The sequence below is a fragment of the Triturus cristatus genome, chromosome 7 (genome assembly GCF_964204655.1).
Source record: "Triturus cristatus chromosome 7, aTriCri1.1, whole genome shotgun sequence".
NCBI lineage: Eukaryota > Metazoa > Chordata > Amphibia > Caudata > Salamandridae > Triturus > Triturus cristatus.
In genome coordinates this window covers 1,688,172,582-1,688,190,586 of record NC_140590.1, presented here as the reverse complement: position 1 = coordinate 1,688,190,586, position 18,005 = coordinate 1,688,172,582, and the positions used below count along the sequence as shown (strand labels likewise).

Genomic DNA, 18,005 nt, shown 5'->3' with positions numbered 1-18,005 from the left:
AACACAAGCCCACTTTCAGAGAAAACACACAACTTCATCCCAATAGAATGCTGTACTGAAGGAAACCAAAATCTGGGTTGAGTCAAATCCTCTCTCTCAGTAGTACTTCTAAAAGCTTGTTTTCTGCTTATCACATAAGGTTGGCAAGAGCAGATTTGGCAAGCCAGACCTAAAAGGAGCAGAACTGAAGCCACGGGGGGGTCCAAGCAAGGCTGGGCCAACTTATATTATTGCTCTGGTCCGCCAAAACTAAAGGACATCAGGCTGACAAAGTTCTTTACTTTGGGCCAGTTCATGTGAACAAACACAAAGAGCTGAAACATATACAGGATTTCAACTGTGCAGCTGATTGTGTTGAGGGCAAAACGGCTGGTTTAACCCTTCTTAGTGGTCAGGGCGGGCATCAAGGTTATAGGACTTGCCCTGATATTGCGCAGTGCGGGTAAGTGCTTACCTCTAGCAGAGTTTGTGTTACACTTTCTCTGCTGTGAATCTCAGACGGAGCCTGGGCCTGAGGACAGGAGAAGGGAGTCCCCCAGAGCGCCTCTGTCACGTTTTTGCAGGATCTGCTGTTGTACGGGACTATTGATCTATGAGCCTGCCAATGGCTGAATCATTTGTTTTAATGAAAGTTTGCTTTGGGCCATGGCAGCTGGGAGACCTCTCTTAGGGTCCTATTTATGTAGCTTTCACCAGCTGAGCAACTCTCCTTGCTGCATTGCGTGAAAGGGCAGGAATGGGACGCATTTAACATAATACAACATATTCATGTCCTTTCCTTGCACTGGTGCCGTTTTGGCTGCTTAGCACCAATGCAGAGACCCTTGCGCCATGGTGGCCTTGCATGGCTTGATAAATCCGACTTCGGTTTTGCGTCGCCCTTGTGCCCCCTGGCATGGCGCAAGGGCTACGCAAAACCTACATAAATATGCCTCTTACTTTCCGAATGGCTTAACCATTATTACTTGACTTACTCTGCACATCTTAAACATGTATGGTTTAATCCTGCAGCAGAGCACGTGGAATACATAAGAGCTCCGGCGCCAGACTTAAAACATACATTTGAAAGATATCTGTACAACTTACGATGCATTTATGGTGCTTATTCCTGGTGCCTCTCTTTCCTCGTTTAGCAGACTGCTCCCACTTCAGCACCCATACCCTTCTGTCTTTGTTCCCCACTTTCTATTCTATTGGACCCATCCTCTCCCTCCTCTTTCAATGTGAAGTTTCCTCTCCCTCCTTTTTTCCCCTTAAATATCACTTTTAGGTATCCTTCCTCCCCCTAATTGACTGCTTCTCCAAAGAATCTGTCCTCTGTGCCGCTCCTCCTTCTGTGTCTGTCCTCTGTGCCTCTCCTCCTTCTGCATCTGTCCTCTGTGCCTCTCCTGCTTCTGCATCTGTCTGTCCGCGGGGAGGCAAGACATAGGAGAGGCAGTGTCGTTGGAGTATGTGTGACTATAGGCACCCTTCCCACCCGTTTTAAGGCTCATGGGGCATTAGCTCCTTAGGGATCAAATTACAAAGTAGTATACCTATTTAGGTATTGTACACTGTGCATGGTTATTTGGCATGATCACCACGTAGTAATAACTACATGTATATACACTACTTTCTTGGACACACCTATTTTTTAGATACCTTATTGACATCGCTTCTTATTATATAGTGAGTGTAGAAGGGATCCTCTTGGTCCTGAAGAACAAGCCAGGGGAGGGCTTTGAAACATGTTGACAGACATAGGAGGGACTGCTCATTAAGGCAATATACCTCCAACCCCTTTCTTTCCCCACTTTTATTAATACCAGCTCAAAGGAATATTAAAGTTTTTTAGTCCAAAGAGCCAGGTATTTTTTAATTCACTCACTCATTCACTCCTGACCCTTCCAGTCAAACTCCTACACGACACATAGACTTGCTTTTTCAGAAATAGTGCTCCCACGTAGTCGTAGGTCGTAGCACGCCCCGTCCCGCAGCGGGGCGGGAAGACCCCTATAATGAAGCATGGCACCAAGGGCCCTTTTGGTGTGTGAGGGGTATTTTAGCAAAACTGTGTGTTTTCCACCATTGTAGGAAACACGCGTAGTCTGTGAGGACACGGTTAAACACCAATCTGAGGGTGGATCTTTATGTTTTCTATACATTGACTAGAAGAGGACGCATTCACCTCCATTGCTCCTGTGAGCATTACCTCTTCACTACCCTTTTTTGTTTTTTTGGTCTCCTCCTTCTGTACCTGTGCTCTGTGCCTCTCGTTCTTCTGTATCTGTATCTGTCCTCTGTGCCTCTCCTCCTTCTGCGTCTGTCCTCTGTGCTGCTCCTACTTGTGCGTCTGTCCTCTGTGCCTCTCCTCCTTCTGCGTCTGTCCTCTGAGCCTCTCCTTCTTCTGTATTTGTCCTCTGTGCCTCTCCTCCTTCTGTACCTGTCCTCTGTGCCTCTCCTCCTTCTGCATCTGTCCTCTGTGCCTCTCCTCCATCTGTACCTGTCCTCTGTGCCTCTCCTCCTTCTGTACCTGTCCTCTGTGCCTCTCCTTGTTCTGTGTCTGTCCTCTGTGCCTCTCCCTCTTCTGTCCCTGTCCTATGTGCCTTTCCTCCTTCTGCATCTGTCCTCTGTGCCTCACCTCCTTATGTATCTGTATCTGTCCTCTGTGCCTCTCGTCCTTCTGTACCTGTCCTCTGTGCCTCTCCACCTTCTGTACCTGTCCTCTGTTCCTCTCCTCCTTCTGTATCTGTCCTCTGTGTCTCTCCTTCTTCTGTCCCTGTCCTCTCCTCCTTCTGTATCTGTCCTATGTGCCTCTCCTCCTTCTGTACCTGTGCTCTGTGCCTCTCCTCCTTCTGTATCTGTCCTATGTGCCTCTCCTCCTTCTGCATCTGTCCTCTGTGGCTCTCCTCCTTCTGTACCTGTCCTATGTGCCTCTCCACCTTCTGTGCCTGTCCTCGGTGCCTCTGCTTCTGTATCTGTCCTCTGTGTCTCTCCTTCGTCTGTATCTGCCCTTTATATCTCTCCTCTTTCTGTATCTGTCCTCTGTGCCTCTCCACCTTCTGTACTTGTCCTCTGTGCCTCTCCTCCTTCTGCATCTGTCCTCTGGGCCTCTCATCCTTCTGTACCTGTACCTGTCTTCTGTGCCCCTTCTGTACCTGTCCTCTGTGCCTTTCCTCCTTCTGAACCTGTCCTCTGTGCCTCTTCTGTACCTGTCCTCTGTGCCTTTCCTCTTTCTGAGCCTGTCTTCTGTGCCTCTCCACCTTCTGTACCTGTCCTCTGTGCCTCTACTTCTTCTGTACCTGATTATTTCTATATTTCATTGTTCAGTCCACGGCATAGGGACCGTTTTCTTCCTCCACTAAGGCTGCACCATTGCCTGTGAAAGCCCCTCCTTTCTTGAAGTCTGATTCTCTTCAAAGCTTCTGCGCACTTTTGGTCATTCTTGACACTTGACACCTCCTTCTGCGTCTGCCCTCTGTGCCTCTCCTCCTTCTGTACCTGTGCTCTGTGCCTCTCCTCCTTATGCGTCTGTCCTCTGTGTCTCTCCTTCGTCTGTACCTGTCCTCTGTGCCTCTCCTCCTTCTGTATCCGCCCTCTGTGCCTCTCCTCCTTCTGTACCTGTCCTCTGTGTCTCTCCTTCGTCTGTATCTGTCCTCTGTGCCTCTCCTCCTTCCGTATCTGTCCTATATGCCTCTCCTTCTTCCTCTGTGCCTCTCGTCCTTCTGTACTTGTCCTCTATGCCTCTCCACCTTCTGTTTCTGTCCTCTGTGCCTCTCATCCTTCTGTACCTGTCCTCTGTGCCTCTTCTGCACCTGCCCTCTGAGCCTTTCCTCTTTCTGAGCCTGTCCTCTGTGCCTCTCCACCTTCTGTACCTGTCCTCTGTGCCTCTCCACCTTCTGTACCTGTCCTCTGTGCCTCTCCTTCTTCCTCTGTGCCTCTCCACCTTCTGTACCTGTCCTCTGTGCCTCTCCTCCTTCTGTACTTGTCCTCTGTGCCTCTCCACCTTCTGTTTCTGTCCTCTGTGCCTCTCATCCTTCTGTACCTGTCTTCTGTGCCTCTTCTGCACCTGTCCTCTGTGCCTTTCCTCCTTCTGAGCCTGTCCTCTGTGCCTCTCCACCTTCTGTACCTGTCCTCTGTGCCTCTCCTCCTTCTGTACCTGATTATTTCTATATTTCATTGTTCAATCCACGGCATAGGGACAGTTTTCTTCCTCCACTAAGGCTGCACCATTGCCTGTGAAAGCCCCTCCTTTCTTGAAGTCTGATTCTCTTAAAAGTTTCTGCGCACTTTTGGTCGTTCTTGACCCTTGACACCACCATTAAGTGCTCAATTTGTAAAATAACAAGTGCCGGGGCTCTCATCAGGAGGCCACTGCAGCTTGCACTACACATTGCCCCTGCCATGCTACCAATGATGATGAAAACACAACTACTAACCATAACACTCCTAGAAGTGTGACAACTCAGAGTATTTCAGGCCCCCAAAGCTATTAGAATGGCTTGGCGGCAGGTGATTTTTTAATGTATATTGAATTATAAATTAACTGTTGTTGTGGTCATCTCTAAATTAGCCGAACAGTGCCACCTTGTGGCAGACTGTCACAAGCGCCGGAGTTGACAATTTAGTGCCGGTGCCGAGCACTGAAAACCATCTGCTCAAATTAACCCCTTCAGTGCCCCGCCCTTCCCCCCTCCTGTGCCGGGCGTTTCATTAGCGGGCGGGGTCCATGACGAGATAGTCTTGTCATGGGCACAGCGCAACCGTGCTCCATGACGAGACTATCTCGTCATGGGCATAGAAGAGGTTAAACACTGCCCCATTATCATTTCATACTAATTTCTTACTCCCTACATACATATACCTTCTTTCTCTCTCCCTCTTACATTGCCCTCTCTATGCAATCTCTTCCTTTACCTACTTACATCTTTCTCCCGTTTCTCACCCCTCCTGTTATCTCACATATGCTCGCCTGCGCGCACACACACACTGCCATTAACCACTGGTTCCTCCTGTACTGTTTACTTTGACTGTCTCTATTCATTACCTGTCATTTACTATTCTTCTCAAAAGCCTTTTCTGCCTATGTCCTCTGCATCTTTTGTTATCCACTTTTCTGTCTCTTTATTCATTTTACACTGCAGTCCCTCCCACTTTGACAACCCGTACTCTCTGTCTCTCTCCTCTTTCAGGGTCCCTCATCAAAGATATCCCTGTCCAAAGAGACTGCTGACATCCCCGTGAGCTGTGGGTACTTGTGTCTGTGTGGACAAAGACTTTTACTCACTCTTTCCAGTTGTCTATGGTGCGCTCAGGATAAGTCTTGACCCATGGGCAGTATTTTCCAAGAAACGTGTCAGACATTCATCCCAGAGGCTTTGGGGCATATTATCAAGAAACGGCATTAAAATGATCGCCGCTTTAGCGGCAGAAAACTGCAGCTAAATCGCCGATAATGGGCTTGATAATATGCCGCAGAGAATTGCCATAGAAGCCCATGTTCTGGTCTCAACATGGGCTTCTATTGGAATTCTCTGCGGCTTGATAATATGCCCCCACGTTATTGCAAGAGGACATGGGAGTTGTTATATGAAAAGCTCACTGCCATTTTGGGACGTGATAGTGGCTATTTCGTATGTATAACCTACGTCAGGATTGTCCAAAGTCAGTCCGGGAGGGCCGGATCCATGCCAGATTTTTAGCATATCCCCATATAGATAAATGTAGTTATCTTTAAGATCTGACATGGATCCGGCCCGCCTGGACAGACTTTGGAGAAACAAAACCTATGAATAACTACAATTCTGACAGATAAAGGAAGTGAGGTACAGGGAGAGGAAGTGATTTGTGTAGGATCACTCGATTTGTTAAGGTGTGGAAGCCACAGTCAGTTAACTATGCAAACAATGTCTGTGGCTTGGTCTTCGATTCTACTTTAAGAACAAACCTGATTATTGTAAAGCAATATAATTCACTCCATAATATACATTGTACTGGATTATCTCATGCTAGAAGTGAAGAGGATGAATGAGTGAATGTACCTGTTCCGTGATAGACACTGACTATGGTCAGTAAGGAAGGATGTTATGTTCAAGTGAATTGTATAACTGTGTCTCCCTGATTTAGCAGACTTGTGTATATTTGTCCCGGTGCGATATTGCTTGGCGTAGGTGAGTAATTCAACATAATAACTTATTTTCTCCTGTCACTGTTGCTTTAAATTGTTTGATGAAGGTGTAAGTCATCACCTGTGACAGGATGAGGGTTCAGGAAGACTTGTCAGAAAATGTCACTTTCTCAGTTCCTTTTTCCTCCAGACATATTAATGCAGGTGATTGTGACTATGTCCAACAGAGAGGGCCTGCATTGTAAATTATTATGCCAAACCTCTGTGGCAAGAAGACTTTAAATCGATGTTTGTGAGAACCACCACTGCAGGTGGAGGCATACAGGACACTCTTAATGCAGGGCCAAACTACCCGGACTATTTACAAGGAGTTGGCAGCTTCATTTTTTTATGCAGTGTGGCGCACTTAGTGCTCCACCCTGCTCCATATTTACCGACTTACGCATTGGGCCTAGTGCGTCAGTTTGTAGAGGCCTGCGTCACAATATACCTGTGCCAGGTAAAATGTATGCAGGGGAGGCGTTCCCATGTTAAAAGCCACGTAGAACTGACGCAGTGAAATGTACAACTTTTCAATGTGTCACTCAATGACTTGACTACGTCAAACTCCCTATGCCTTCTCAAACCAGGCGTAAGGATTGACACAGGGCTTTTAACATGGGACTCGCCTCTGTGTTACAACCAACTCCAGCAATGCGTCACTTTAGCGCCAACAAATGCTTCAGAATTTCTGATGTACCCGTGAATCCTTGCACCGTAGAGCCCTGTATTGTAAATATAGTGCATCCATGGCGTCATTGGGGAAATGCAGCAGGCGCAAGATATCTGATGCATCAGTTCTTGTAAATATACCCCTCGGTTCACTTTTCAAGTAGCATACACAAGGTTATTTGTGCAAATATTCATAATATGTCATACATTTCCCTACAACTAACATAAAATATGTGCCATGCTAAGCAATTACTGGTAGGCTGTTATAACAGCTCTGTGGGTGGAGGACCTACCATTGAAATATGCATGCAACTGTCAGTGTATACTTTTAAATCTCACCATGAATATCACGTTCATTCATCCTTCTGAGGTCGATAAAATGGTTTACTATGAAGTAGCCTAAACACAATGTGCATTTTTACAGGGCTACGAAACTGCGAGCCATTGTGTGCACAAGCACCACATAAAGTGCTAATTATTACATCTTTAATTACAGAAGGTTATGAAAGTGCAAGTGGGGCTCTGGGGCTTTGTGGAGGTGTGAGTATTAGAGAGCAGTACATATCACACAATGTAAAGTTGTTTAATGTTTGTGCATGGTTAGGTCTAGTAAAGCCAACTAGTTGTGTTCATCACAAGGACAGTGTGTTTTAGCCCAGACCCTTTCAACCATTGATTGGGTCGCTTGGGTCAGCCCCCTGCAGCCACTGGCTCGATACACTGCCAATCACATCCAGATACGTTTTTCTTTAATCTCACCATAATCCTATTGGCTGTTTGGGTGTATCATTCCAATTAGTTGGGAGTGCTTCTGTTGGCTCATGTGAGTGAAACAAATGCACTGACACGGGGTTCCAGGAGCCTTTCACCCCAATGTAGTGCTGCCTTTTACTACTCAACCCTTCTGAGGCTGGAGGCATTTGATGTGCTTCCATTCGAGCTCACAGCTCTCTGGCTTCACAGCTAACTCCTGTAATGTTGTCTTACAATGATATCCAGTTTTGACTCTGAATGCTTTAAAATGCATAGTTTGTCATACATTTCCACTAAACACAAATGGAGAGTAATACAATTATAGTAAAGAATACAAATAAAAAATAGTAATATTGCAGTTTTTTGCCCAAAAATTGTAAACCGAAGAAACCACATGTTCGAATAATTTCCTTCATATTGTCATCAATAAGGGCCAACGTCCCCCCTCCCCCTACACACACAAACACCTCCAAAAAGGGGCCAGGTTATAGACAGAATGTTTTCTCAATGTGTAATTTAAGATGGAACCTCTAGGGCTCGCTGTTGCACCGTCACTGTGCCGACCATTTATTATGTTTACGTGTGCCACGAGCCCAGGATATGACTTACTCTATCCACGATAACATGGGACCGTCTCCCCCATTCATCACTCCAGTCCCGTTTCTTTGTTGGTCCTTTTTGGGCTGCCCTCTCCTCCCCCTCCATTGGATATGCATACTCACACACAGACAGAGCAGCCAGTCAGTCCCAGCCAGCCCTCTGAAGGCAGAGGAATGTGTATCCTCGGGGAGGGGGGAGGAGGGTCCGGCCCCTCCCTCCTCCTCCAATTTCTGCACTTTTATCAAACCATCCTCAGAAAGTCGGGAGGGCTGCAGTCCCCCCGACCCTCCACGTGAACACACATCCTGCAGGCACTGAGGGGGGGGCAAGTGTCCTGCAAGCAGCGAGCTCTCCTGCCACCCATCACCAGCCTTGCCCATTATCTGCCCTCACCACCACCATGCCCCCAGCTCTGGTCACCCTCCTGTCCCTGGCCCTGACATGCTGCCTCCCGGGCCCTCTCCTCGCCGGCCTGCTGCAGCCCTTCGACCGCCTCTACTACTCCGGCCTGCGTGCCTACTTCCAGAAGGACTGGCCTGCCACCGAGAAGTACCTGCTGGGCGCCCTGCAGAGCCGGGCCCGGGTGCGAGGCGCTAAGGTGGCGTGCCATGCCCAGTGCCAAGCCGAGGAGGACACGGGCACGGCAGGGGTGGGGGAGGGCGTCCCCAGCCACCTGCAGGAGCTGGGGGACTTCGAGAGGGTGCTGAAGAGGGCAGAGTGCCAGACCTACTGCCTGAGGCAGCAGGTGGGCCCGCCCTCCCTGCACCGCGCCATGCAGAAGGCGGAGGACGAGTTTCGGAGGCGAGAACCCTACAACTACCTGCAGGTGGCCTACTTCCAGGTAAGGAGTAGGGTGATGTTCAGTGTATGCATTCACTCATTCATTCTTTCTTTAGCATTGGGTTTCCTGGCTTTGCTGATGTAGAATCAGTCATGTGTCCTCACAGCGCCTCCTGCTGGTCAGGTCACTCATTTTGGTTCCTTCTTCTTGCCACCAGGGCAGAGTTAGATGAACACACCAGACTGCCGAGGGAAAGTCTACTTAGACTGGACAGAGCCACTCACGCGAGATCACTGCCCACTGGCGCTGGGACAGAGCCACTCACGCGAGATCACTGCCCACTGGCGCTGGGACAGAGCCACTCACGCGAGATCACGGCCCACTGGCGCTGGGACAGAGCCACTTACGTGAGATCACTACCCAGTGGCGCTGGGACAGAGCCACTCACGTGAGATCACTGCCCAGTGGCGCTGGGACAGAGCCACTCACATGAGATCACGGCCCACTGGCGCTGGGACAGAGCCACTGACGTGAGATCACTGCCCACTGGCACTGGGACAGAGCCACTCACGCGAGATCACTGCCCACTGGCGCTGGGACAGAGCCACTCACGTGAGATCACTGCCCAGTGGCGCTGGGACAGAGCCACTCAGGTTAGATTACTGTCCACTGGCGCTGGGACAGAGCCACCACGTTAGATTACTGTCCACTGGCGCTGGGCCATTCACTCACGTGTCAGACCACTGCATCTGAAATATTGTCAGAGTGGAGGCAGAGTAGCCAGGCCCAATGTCTCGGCCGGGGCAGAGTGAGGCTGGTGTCACACTGGTGCTCTGTACGGAAGGTAGGGCGAGTATTCCGCCGGTCACATGGCAGGTGAGTACATCCTATATAGTTCTGGAATAAAGTCAGTGCTATGTCAGGGCACTACCTCTCTAAAAGACCAGTGTGGCCGAATGAATGTCAGTGACGTGACGTGTGCGACTGTGGCATATCTTTGATGTGTCACGTATTACACGTAACACTGGTAGAACTTGGACGGAGATTGTCGCATGCCAGGAAGTGCCTCCTGCTCGCAGGTAAAGGTTGTCAGAGTCAAACGTATACTGCATGCGGCTTCTGCAGAAAGAAAATGGCCTGGGGCGGAGTCAGTCACATGGGCAGATGCCGTTGAAAGTCTGGCTGGATATCGCAGATATGCGGCTTACCGAGGCCCCCGCAGGGGGCCACTAGAGAGGTCAGCATTCTAATGTCACCTGGGCACCCCACACCCCCCGCCCCCACCAGGGGCAGGGACTCTGGGTGGAGTCCCCCCCAGCCTGGTCGCGGCGCACTAGGTGCGTCACTTCCTGGGCGCCAGGACTTGGGGAGGGGATATATGCCTCCCCCACCATCTTAGCGCCCTCTTTGCGCGCCCGACACGCTGTCTCCCACCCTACCGCTTACCCGGAGAGGTTTGTGGCAGGCAGGAGGCAGAGAATGTTGTAATGTTTTCTTTATCGTTGCAGGCGGGGTTACAGGGCGATCTGGAAGCAGACGGGTACAGAAGTGTACCTCTGCACAGCACCATCGGGGGTGCCAGAGCTAAATCCTAGGAGCCTCATGGGAGGTTCCTGGGAAACCGTGTCTGCGCCCCGTTAGCCCTTACTGGTGATCCTCTTCCTGGATCACGTGACACATGGTCCCTTATTACTCATGCCCCTTTCAGGGCAGAGCGTAGCATAGCAAACCCCCGGTTGTTGAGGCCCACAACCGCCCGAAGGACTAACGGGGCGCCGACACGGTTTCCCAGGAACCTCACATCCTAGTATTTGGCTCTGGCACCCCCTATGGGGCTGCGCAGAGGTACCCTTCTGTACCCGTCTGCTTCCAGATCGCCCTGTAACTCCGCCACAGCTCTGCAGGCGGCCACCGTCGCCGCCAGAGCCCCCCACCAAAACAGCTATAGTCTTACCTGCAACCTCTCCTGTCTAGAGCCTCCTGCAACTCTAGATGAAAGTGAACCATCCCTACTGATTATAAATAAGGCTCCCGGTTTGCCGTTTAAACGGATTTTCACATATAAATACAGACAGGAAACTATTTTTCATTTATCTGTATTTATAAATAGAAACGGTAAAATACTGCCGAAACTGATTCAGAAACTTGTTTTGCGCAGCTCTGCTCTAGCCGGGGGTTGTCACGCCTCTCTGCCTGGTGTAGATCTTTGGATGACCTCTGCCTGCCCCCCAAACCCCTGCTGACATTTCCTAATTAGTTTCTTTCACCTAATCGTGGTCGGATCTATGTGTCAGTGTGGGCATAACAGCCCCCACCCCAGCCACTTCAAAGCCAGTGAAAGGGAGGGTGCACATCTATGTTTTATTATTTGAATAGCGCAGAGCGAGGGCGGGCGAATGGCCTTTTGGAGTGTCAACCTCGCTTTAAGTGGAGAACCGAGTGACCCTTCACGCCTGAATCACACTTCTCTGCGCCGCCTTGAAACTCGAGTTTTGGGCTCTATATCTGGTGCCGGTGTCTTGGTTTCATTCCTGACTGGTGTTAAGGGAGAAACTACAGCTGGATGGGGCTAGTGCAGATCCCCTCTACGTGCTGCATGCTATGTTCCTCTGTTTATTGCTGTTTCACCTTCTGACTTTTCAGAAGCATGAGCGTTCATTCATTCTAAACGATCAGGATATAAGAGTGCTCTATTTCGAGATTGAAGTTTTTAGCTGTAGGGAGTGGAAGGCGAAGCAGGGTGTATAGAAGGAAGTCCACAAAATAATTAATAGCTGGAGAGGATGGGGTGCGAGATCGGCATGTACTCCTGGCGTGCGGTGGGTGGCGAACAATTACTGCTGGTTGCTTTTCTCTGACCGGGATAGGGAACGGATAGCTTTTTACAGACACTGGTGGTCTATTTTGTCTTTATTGTTTTAGAACATTGCACGTTGTAGCTATTACAGGACATCCTCCTCAGTGTGGTACTGAAGATAGGTTTAAACCCGAAGTATAGGAGCTCCTAGGAAGCACATATAACAGTGTATCACAACTTGTCCTATGTCATTGATCCTGGTTTGTATACCAATAATTACACACCTCATGAAAAGTGCTACACGACTGGCGTCGGGTTGCAAAGGGAAACAGCTGATAACATGTGCTTGTACCACAATGACAACGTTTAGATGAATGTAATAAGTATACTTAATTTGGCATATATATATATATCTATACATCTATAACAACCGAGTGCAAGCGTGCATTGGCTAGTTAAATAAATGTGAAAAAATACTAGCTGCAGCCTCTTTTTTTGCTTGCCATAAAATAAATGTGGATAAATACGGATAAAATGAACAAAAAATAAATATGGATAAATACAGACGGAAATGTTAAAAAAATAAATACCATAAAACCGGGAGCCCTAGATATAAATGACCCCATCTATATCCCAATAACCCTTGACGTTAGCCTGGTTCGGCTAGTGTCTGATGAAACAGAAGGCCCTTTTGGCCTGTGAAGTTGTGCCAAGAACTATTCACCCCCTAAGGGAAAGTTCACTGCGTTGCATGACTCAGCCCCGCGCCAACTCTGGGCGGGACGGTTTCACACACCCTGGCTCACAATGCCCCATCTATTTGCTGCTCTTACCTAGCTGTCGTCCTTCTATCACGGTGTGTACCTGAACACCTGTGCCAACATCTATGGGACTGGAGCCCACTTGCTGGGTGACCACTCCCATAACCCGCCTGCCTGCATTGGCAATAGGGCGAGAAGTGTTGTCATTAACATTTGAGCAGTTCCTTTAGCTTTGGAAATCATGACGCACAGGAATGTTCAACTAGAAGTGTGTGACAATGAGCAAGGCTGCCCTTCAGCACTTACCCTGCATTCCTTATAGGGATTTCGCCCGCTCTGTGGTGAAACCCCCTAGGAATACCCGCTTCGAGAATCTGTCCGATATGCACAATGCGCACTGTCTGCAATAGTAGCCCATTGTGCTTGACACCTTATGACCCCATTTAATGGGACGGCAGCACACTATGTTGGCTGACTGCGTCCACGCCAAGCATGACTAATCTAGCTGACCGTGCGGGGCTTTTGAGCTTGAACGCAGGAACAGGTCACTTAGTAAAGTGACCTGTCACTTACTAAAGTGACTTAGGGAAGTAAGTGCACTGGGGTGCATTTACTTCCCCCCGTTGACCAGACAATTGCACAGACCCCTTTGGGTGCTACCCTGGTGAACGCCTTATTGTTGTGAAATCTGGTCTGACCCTGTATGTATTATACCCGCTATTGGCGACACCGCACCCTTTCATGTCATGACAACTTCTGCAGTGCACCTCGCTTGCTTAACAGCCGTTGGGTCACGGATACCAATACCTGCTAACCTTCTCTGACCCTGGATACTTAAACTCGTAAAAGTGTCGGAATCCCAGTTTCATGTTAGCTGCAGTACACTTTCAGTGGATCCGCTGGGAGATACCACCAACCGCATTGGTCATGAGAACATTAAGAAGCACCCAATTTTCACCTGGGCGTACCTTTAAATGATACTGGCTTTGCACAGCTGTAAGGCCAGAGACACACATCTTAAACCTGATTACTGGCTTTTGCCACGTGGCACCCTTCAGGTTGCAGCTCTATGTTTTTGAAGCGCGCGTGCCCCCGGGGCACGATGTCACTGAACAGCCGGTGTCTGTTACCCACTCGCTGTTACTTATCTATCGCCAACTGCCCTTACATGGATTGAAGGAAAGCCGGATGCTTCCTAAGGAGTGTAGAATTAATGCTCCAACCTAGTTTGACCCCAAAACTTAGGGAAAACCCAAGTAGTACTCATGCCCTTCATGATACATCGACCCCAGCGTTGACCATCAACGTATTTGGGACACTGGTAGCAGAAGATGCCCCTTCCAATCTCAGGTTCTAGCCCATAGAAGGATAACCCAGGGGGCAGGCAAGTCTGTGGGAACCAGAGGGTAACATTCTGTGCAACTACCTGCCCTTTTCCTGAATAAAGGTAATGCCAAGGTCAATAATACCCTGTCGCCATTTGGCTCTAACGCAGTGTTTACCAAATTTTTTATGCACCGCAGCACACTTGTTAGATGACAACTACCACCACCCGCCTGCTGCCCTGGCTAAAGCGCGGGTGAATATGTCATACTGAAGTGACCTGAAACCTGCCCATGGTTGCAAAGGGATGCCCACCCAGAGTACATGGTACCTGTCTCTATATGGTGCCAACAGATGTTCCTCATAAAGGCCCTTGTGCCGAATTGCCCAATGCAGCTCAGCATTACGCAGCGCCTCTCACTGCGTTGTAATTTCCAGAATAAGTGTATAATTATACTTCTCACCTTTGGGCTGGTAACCGGCGGCAAAGGCAGACAGACCCTGGGCATAAGCTCAGTTTCCTAGAGTAAAACAATAATTATCCCGCACCATGACCACAGGCAGTGAGTGCGCCCGACACATCCCCCAGTTCTGTGTGACACAAACCCTGACGCGCCGTGTGCCAGTTGTGCATATCATTCTAGGGTGATTAAGCCCTAATGTCCCAGGATGATGCCCCATATGAGGGTACAGACTGATGACCAAGCGCTGCGCCAGCCAATATCACCAGAGTCAGTGCAACCACTGCAAGGTGACATGCCGAGGTAAGCCCACCCAGAATTTGCCTGCCAATGCGAGAGGCCCAAGCATTCATCGCTTCTTAAGCCCTCACTGTCGATGGTAGGCAAGCCCCGCCTATGAGACCACTCTACATGGGCAACGGTTGTCTCCCACAAGGACTGTGTTACCTCAGCCTCGGTCCTCTGACAGCACAGTGCCCCACAGGCTCCCTCCTGTTTGCGCGGTCAATGCAATCTGGCATTGGCTGACCCGTACGCTGGCGTTTCGTGCTAAGCTTAGTGTGCTGCCGGCTGGTGTTTTGCGGCATCTGTCAGTGCCTCCCGATATATACTACACTACACCTACAGCACGCCAGTACCGTTGGCTTCAACCATGCTTGTTAGTTGTATAAGATAACTGAAGCCACAATTCTGGCTTGGCTGCGTAGTATATTGAAAATGCTTTCATTCTGACATGGTGAGACTGTCACCTTTAAGTGTTGAACATTGCATTAAATGTCTCCCTTCAATGAATAGCAAGCTCAACCGCAAATGGCACCATTACAGTAAGCAACACCACCAATCAACGAAAATCAACCATACCCCCCTGTAAAACAGGTAAATGTGTGTAAAACGCAGCCATAGCCAGACGAAACCATGGAAGCAGTTTATCTGGGGCATTATAGAGACGTAACCGATACTAGACAACCTGTCCCTTCTATCTGAAACTCGATAATCATTATCAGAATGCCAAGTGACTTAAAAAGAACCATATCAACGGTAACAGCTCCACGCGGTGCAAAGGCTCTTGCTGTAAGAGGGAACCTCCAATAAAGGTGCTTTCTTTACCTGCCTTCGCATCATCTGCAGTCATGTGACCTTGGCTGGTGGCTCTGGCATTCAGACCGGCCATCGGCACAACGCGCATTTACAAAATTTTCCGCTCCCTGAAAACCTGACCGATCCGCCATTCATAGCGTTATTCTAACACGCATTGAGAATTACAAATTAATCACACAAATGTAACGTGTATGTAAATGCAAAGGTATTGAAATGCTATAAATGAGCGCCATCTCTTCGCAGATGCTGCTATACACCAACCGCAGATATCCGGCTGCAGCACACGCGGTGTGTGTCCTGTACAGCGCAGCACAAAGCAGGTGTGATTAACTTGTACAATCACCAACATTTGCTTCTGGTTGAGTTACACCTTTACGACAATGAGCTGACCATTGCATTGTGAATCCACAAAGTGTCGCTGGGCTATAACCTTTTGACCATATACTGCCCATCTCAAATTAAATACACAACTCGCACTCTTCCTTATACAAAACATTGATCTAAGGGCCTCGCCTTTCTAAATAATAGCTGGAGAAACCCCCTTAGCCTACAATGGACGATCTATATGGTGCACAGAACATTTACCATGCCACCCTGTCAACAGCAAAAGACCCTGGTGCGCGACCCCTCAGGGCAGGAAAAGCAACAGTGAGGCCTCCCACCGCGCACCCATGCAGCGATCTCATAACCCTTAGCCACGGGAGGCCAGCGTCTTACCCATAGGCCTCTGGGATCACTTATGAAACTCCTCTAAAATTAGCATACAATTGGCGCGGAGAACCCTCGCTAACATATGCAATGCACCTTTTAGAAATTATTTACATTTATAATCCCTTTTCCAGCAAAGAAACTAATCAAGAGACATAGCTTCACAAACCAAGTCAGGTAGTTTGTCGTGTTCTGACACTGGGGCACAGTTTGCAAGCAGGCCGCTAAACATACGACGCCACTGCTGCTGTCAACCTAAGCAGTGTAACCGACGCCCCTCACAAATGCCCTAACCCCGGTCTGAGGCCATGTCAGTTTTCAACCCTGTGTGGGCTCAGATTTTACAATACGCTTTGAGGCCTGCGTGGCTCAATCTCGCGACCGTATCGCTACCAGCTTACACTTAACAAAAGAGGGGGCCCTTATGGAGAAGAGGCTGTAGACCAATCAACCAGCGCAAGAGCCGGCTTCAGGAAAAACGTATTCCCCAGTAATAGGAGCGTTGTACGAGTAGGTGTAAGACCCCTCGAGTCAACAAAGCAAGGGGTGTGCAGTGCCACCTGGTGGCCTTGATACCTCATGGCACCCCCTTTACACGCACGATTGCGAGGCGCTCATGTTTTCTGTCTCCAAGCGCAAATGGCACCGTGGCTGCAAGAAGGCACTCCAATGGAGATAAATCGGCAGCCTCTGCTCTGCATAGTATGGCGCAGTGATATGCTGCGGAGGGTGAAGTTGGCTGACTGACTTCGCTCTATGAAACGTTTGTGCCGTTTTGTTCGTCAGGCTGCAGTCACACCCCACCGGGTCACTTGTTAGTTTGTACACAGGGAAGCCTTTTACTCTGCCCTGCAGCCCGAAATAAAGCCCTAAACTATCCCACGGATAGTGCCGCCGTCACAGACAAGCAGAACCTTTGCTTCGACTGGCCTAAGGAAACCTGCCTCTGAGCCGAGCTAGTGGCAGGGAAATTGTTCCACCGCATGCACCAACGCTGCCAGCAGGTACAGGAATGCGCCGCGACACGAGGACAGCGTGTCCGCGAGACGGTGTGACCAGAGGCATGTTGACCGCCACCAAAGGTCTAGACTCTCCGCCGCAAACTACCGCCTGGCAACGCGAGCCCCCCCTCCTCTGCCATATGGACAGGACAGGCGGCATGGCAAGAAAGCCAGGAGATGCTGAGGATTGAACCCGGGTACCAACACATGCAAAGGATGTGCCCTATTACTGAGCTACACATGTGTCACATGATCCAGGAAGAGGATCACCAGTAAGGGCAGCACAGGTGGGGTTCACCCCATTGCTGCCTGGCTCATTAGGCAGGCAGGCGGCCCAGTTGGTTGCCTGCCCTTGGATCACCCGTAAGATAACCCACCTATTACATAACTGTGTATGTAATAAACCTGCAGCAACTTTACCCAAACAAAAAAATGTGTGGTGTGTTTATTTATTTGCATGTATGTTATGTTGGAGAGGTGGGAAAGGATGCCAATGGTGATACTATAATGGGACAGCCTGTTGACCAAGAAAGTCTCCCCCGTCATTTACTAGCATGTGGGGTTCATGCACACTGGTGGTTGTTGACATCGCATGAAAGACAGTGGGTGAGACCACTCGGAAGACTGGCTGTAATTTCCACCCACCCCGGAAAGACAGGGAGAAGGCGAGAATCCCGGCAGACATGATGGGGTTAGACCCCGTGGCAGAAATGATGGGGAGAGACCCTGTGGGAGACATGATGAGGTGAGACCCTGCAGCAGACATGACGGGGTGAGTCCCTGCGGCAGACATGCTGGGGTGAGACCCTCCGGCAGACATGCTGGGGCGAGACCTTGTGGCAGACAGACTCGGGTGAGACTCTGTGGGAGACATTGCTGGGTGAGACCCTTCAGCATGCATGATG

At 49.5% G+C, this 18,005-nt stretch overlaps 1 protein-coding gene across 1 annotated transcript in view; it reads left to right on the top strand.

Moving 5' to 3' along the window:
* Positions 1 to 8,335: 8,335 nt before the first annotated feature.
* Positions 8,336 to 18,005, top strand: part of P3H3 (prolyl 3-hydroxylase 3) — a 76,430-nt gene continuing 66,760 nt past the window's right edge. The window contains 1 exon segment of the mRNA XM_085619851.1: positions 8,336 to 9,011. Within this exon segment, the coding sequence (XP_085475977.1) occupies positions 8,571 to 9,011 (441 nt within the window). The 5' untranslated portion in view covers positions 8,336 to 8,570.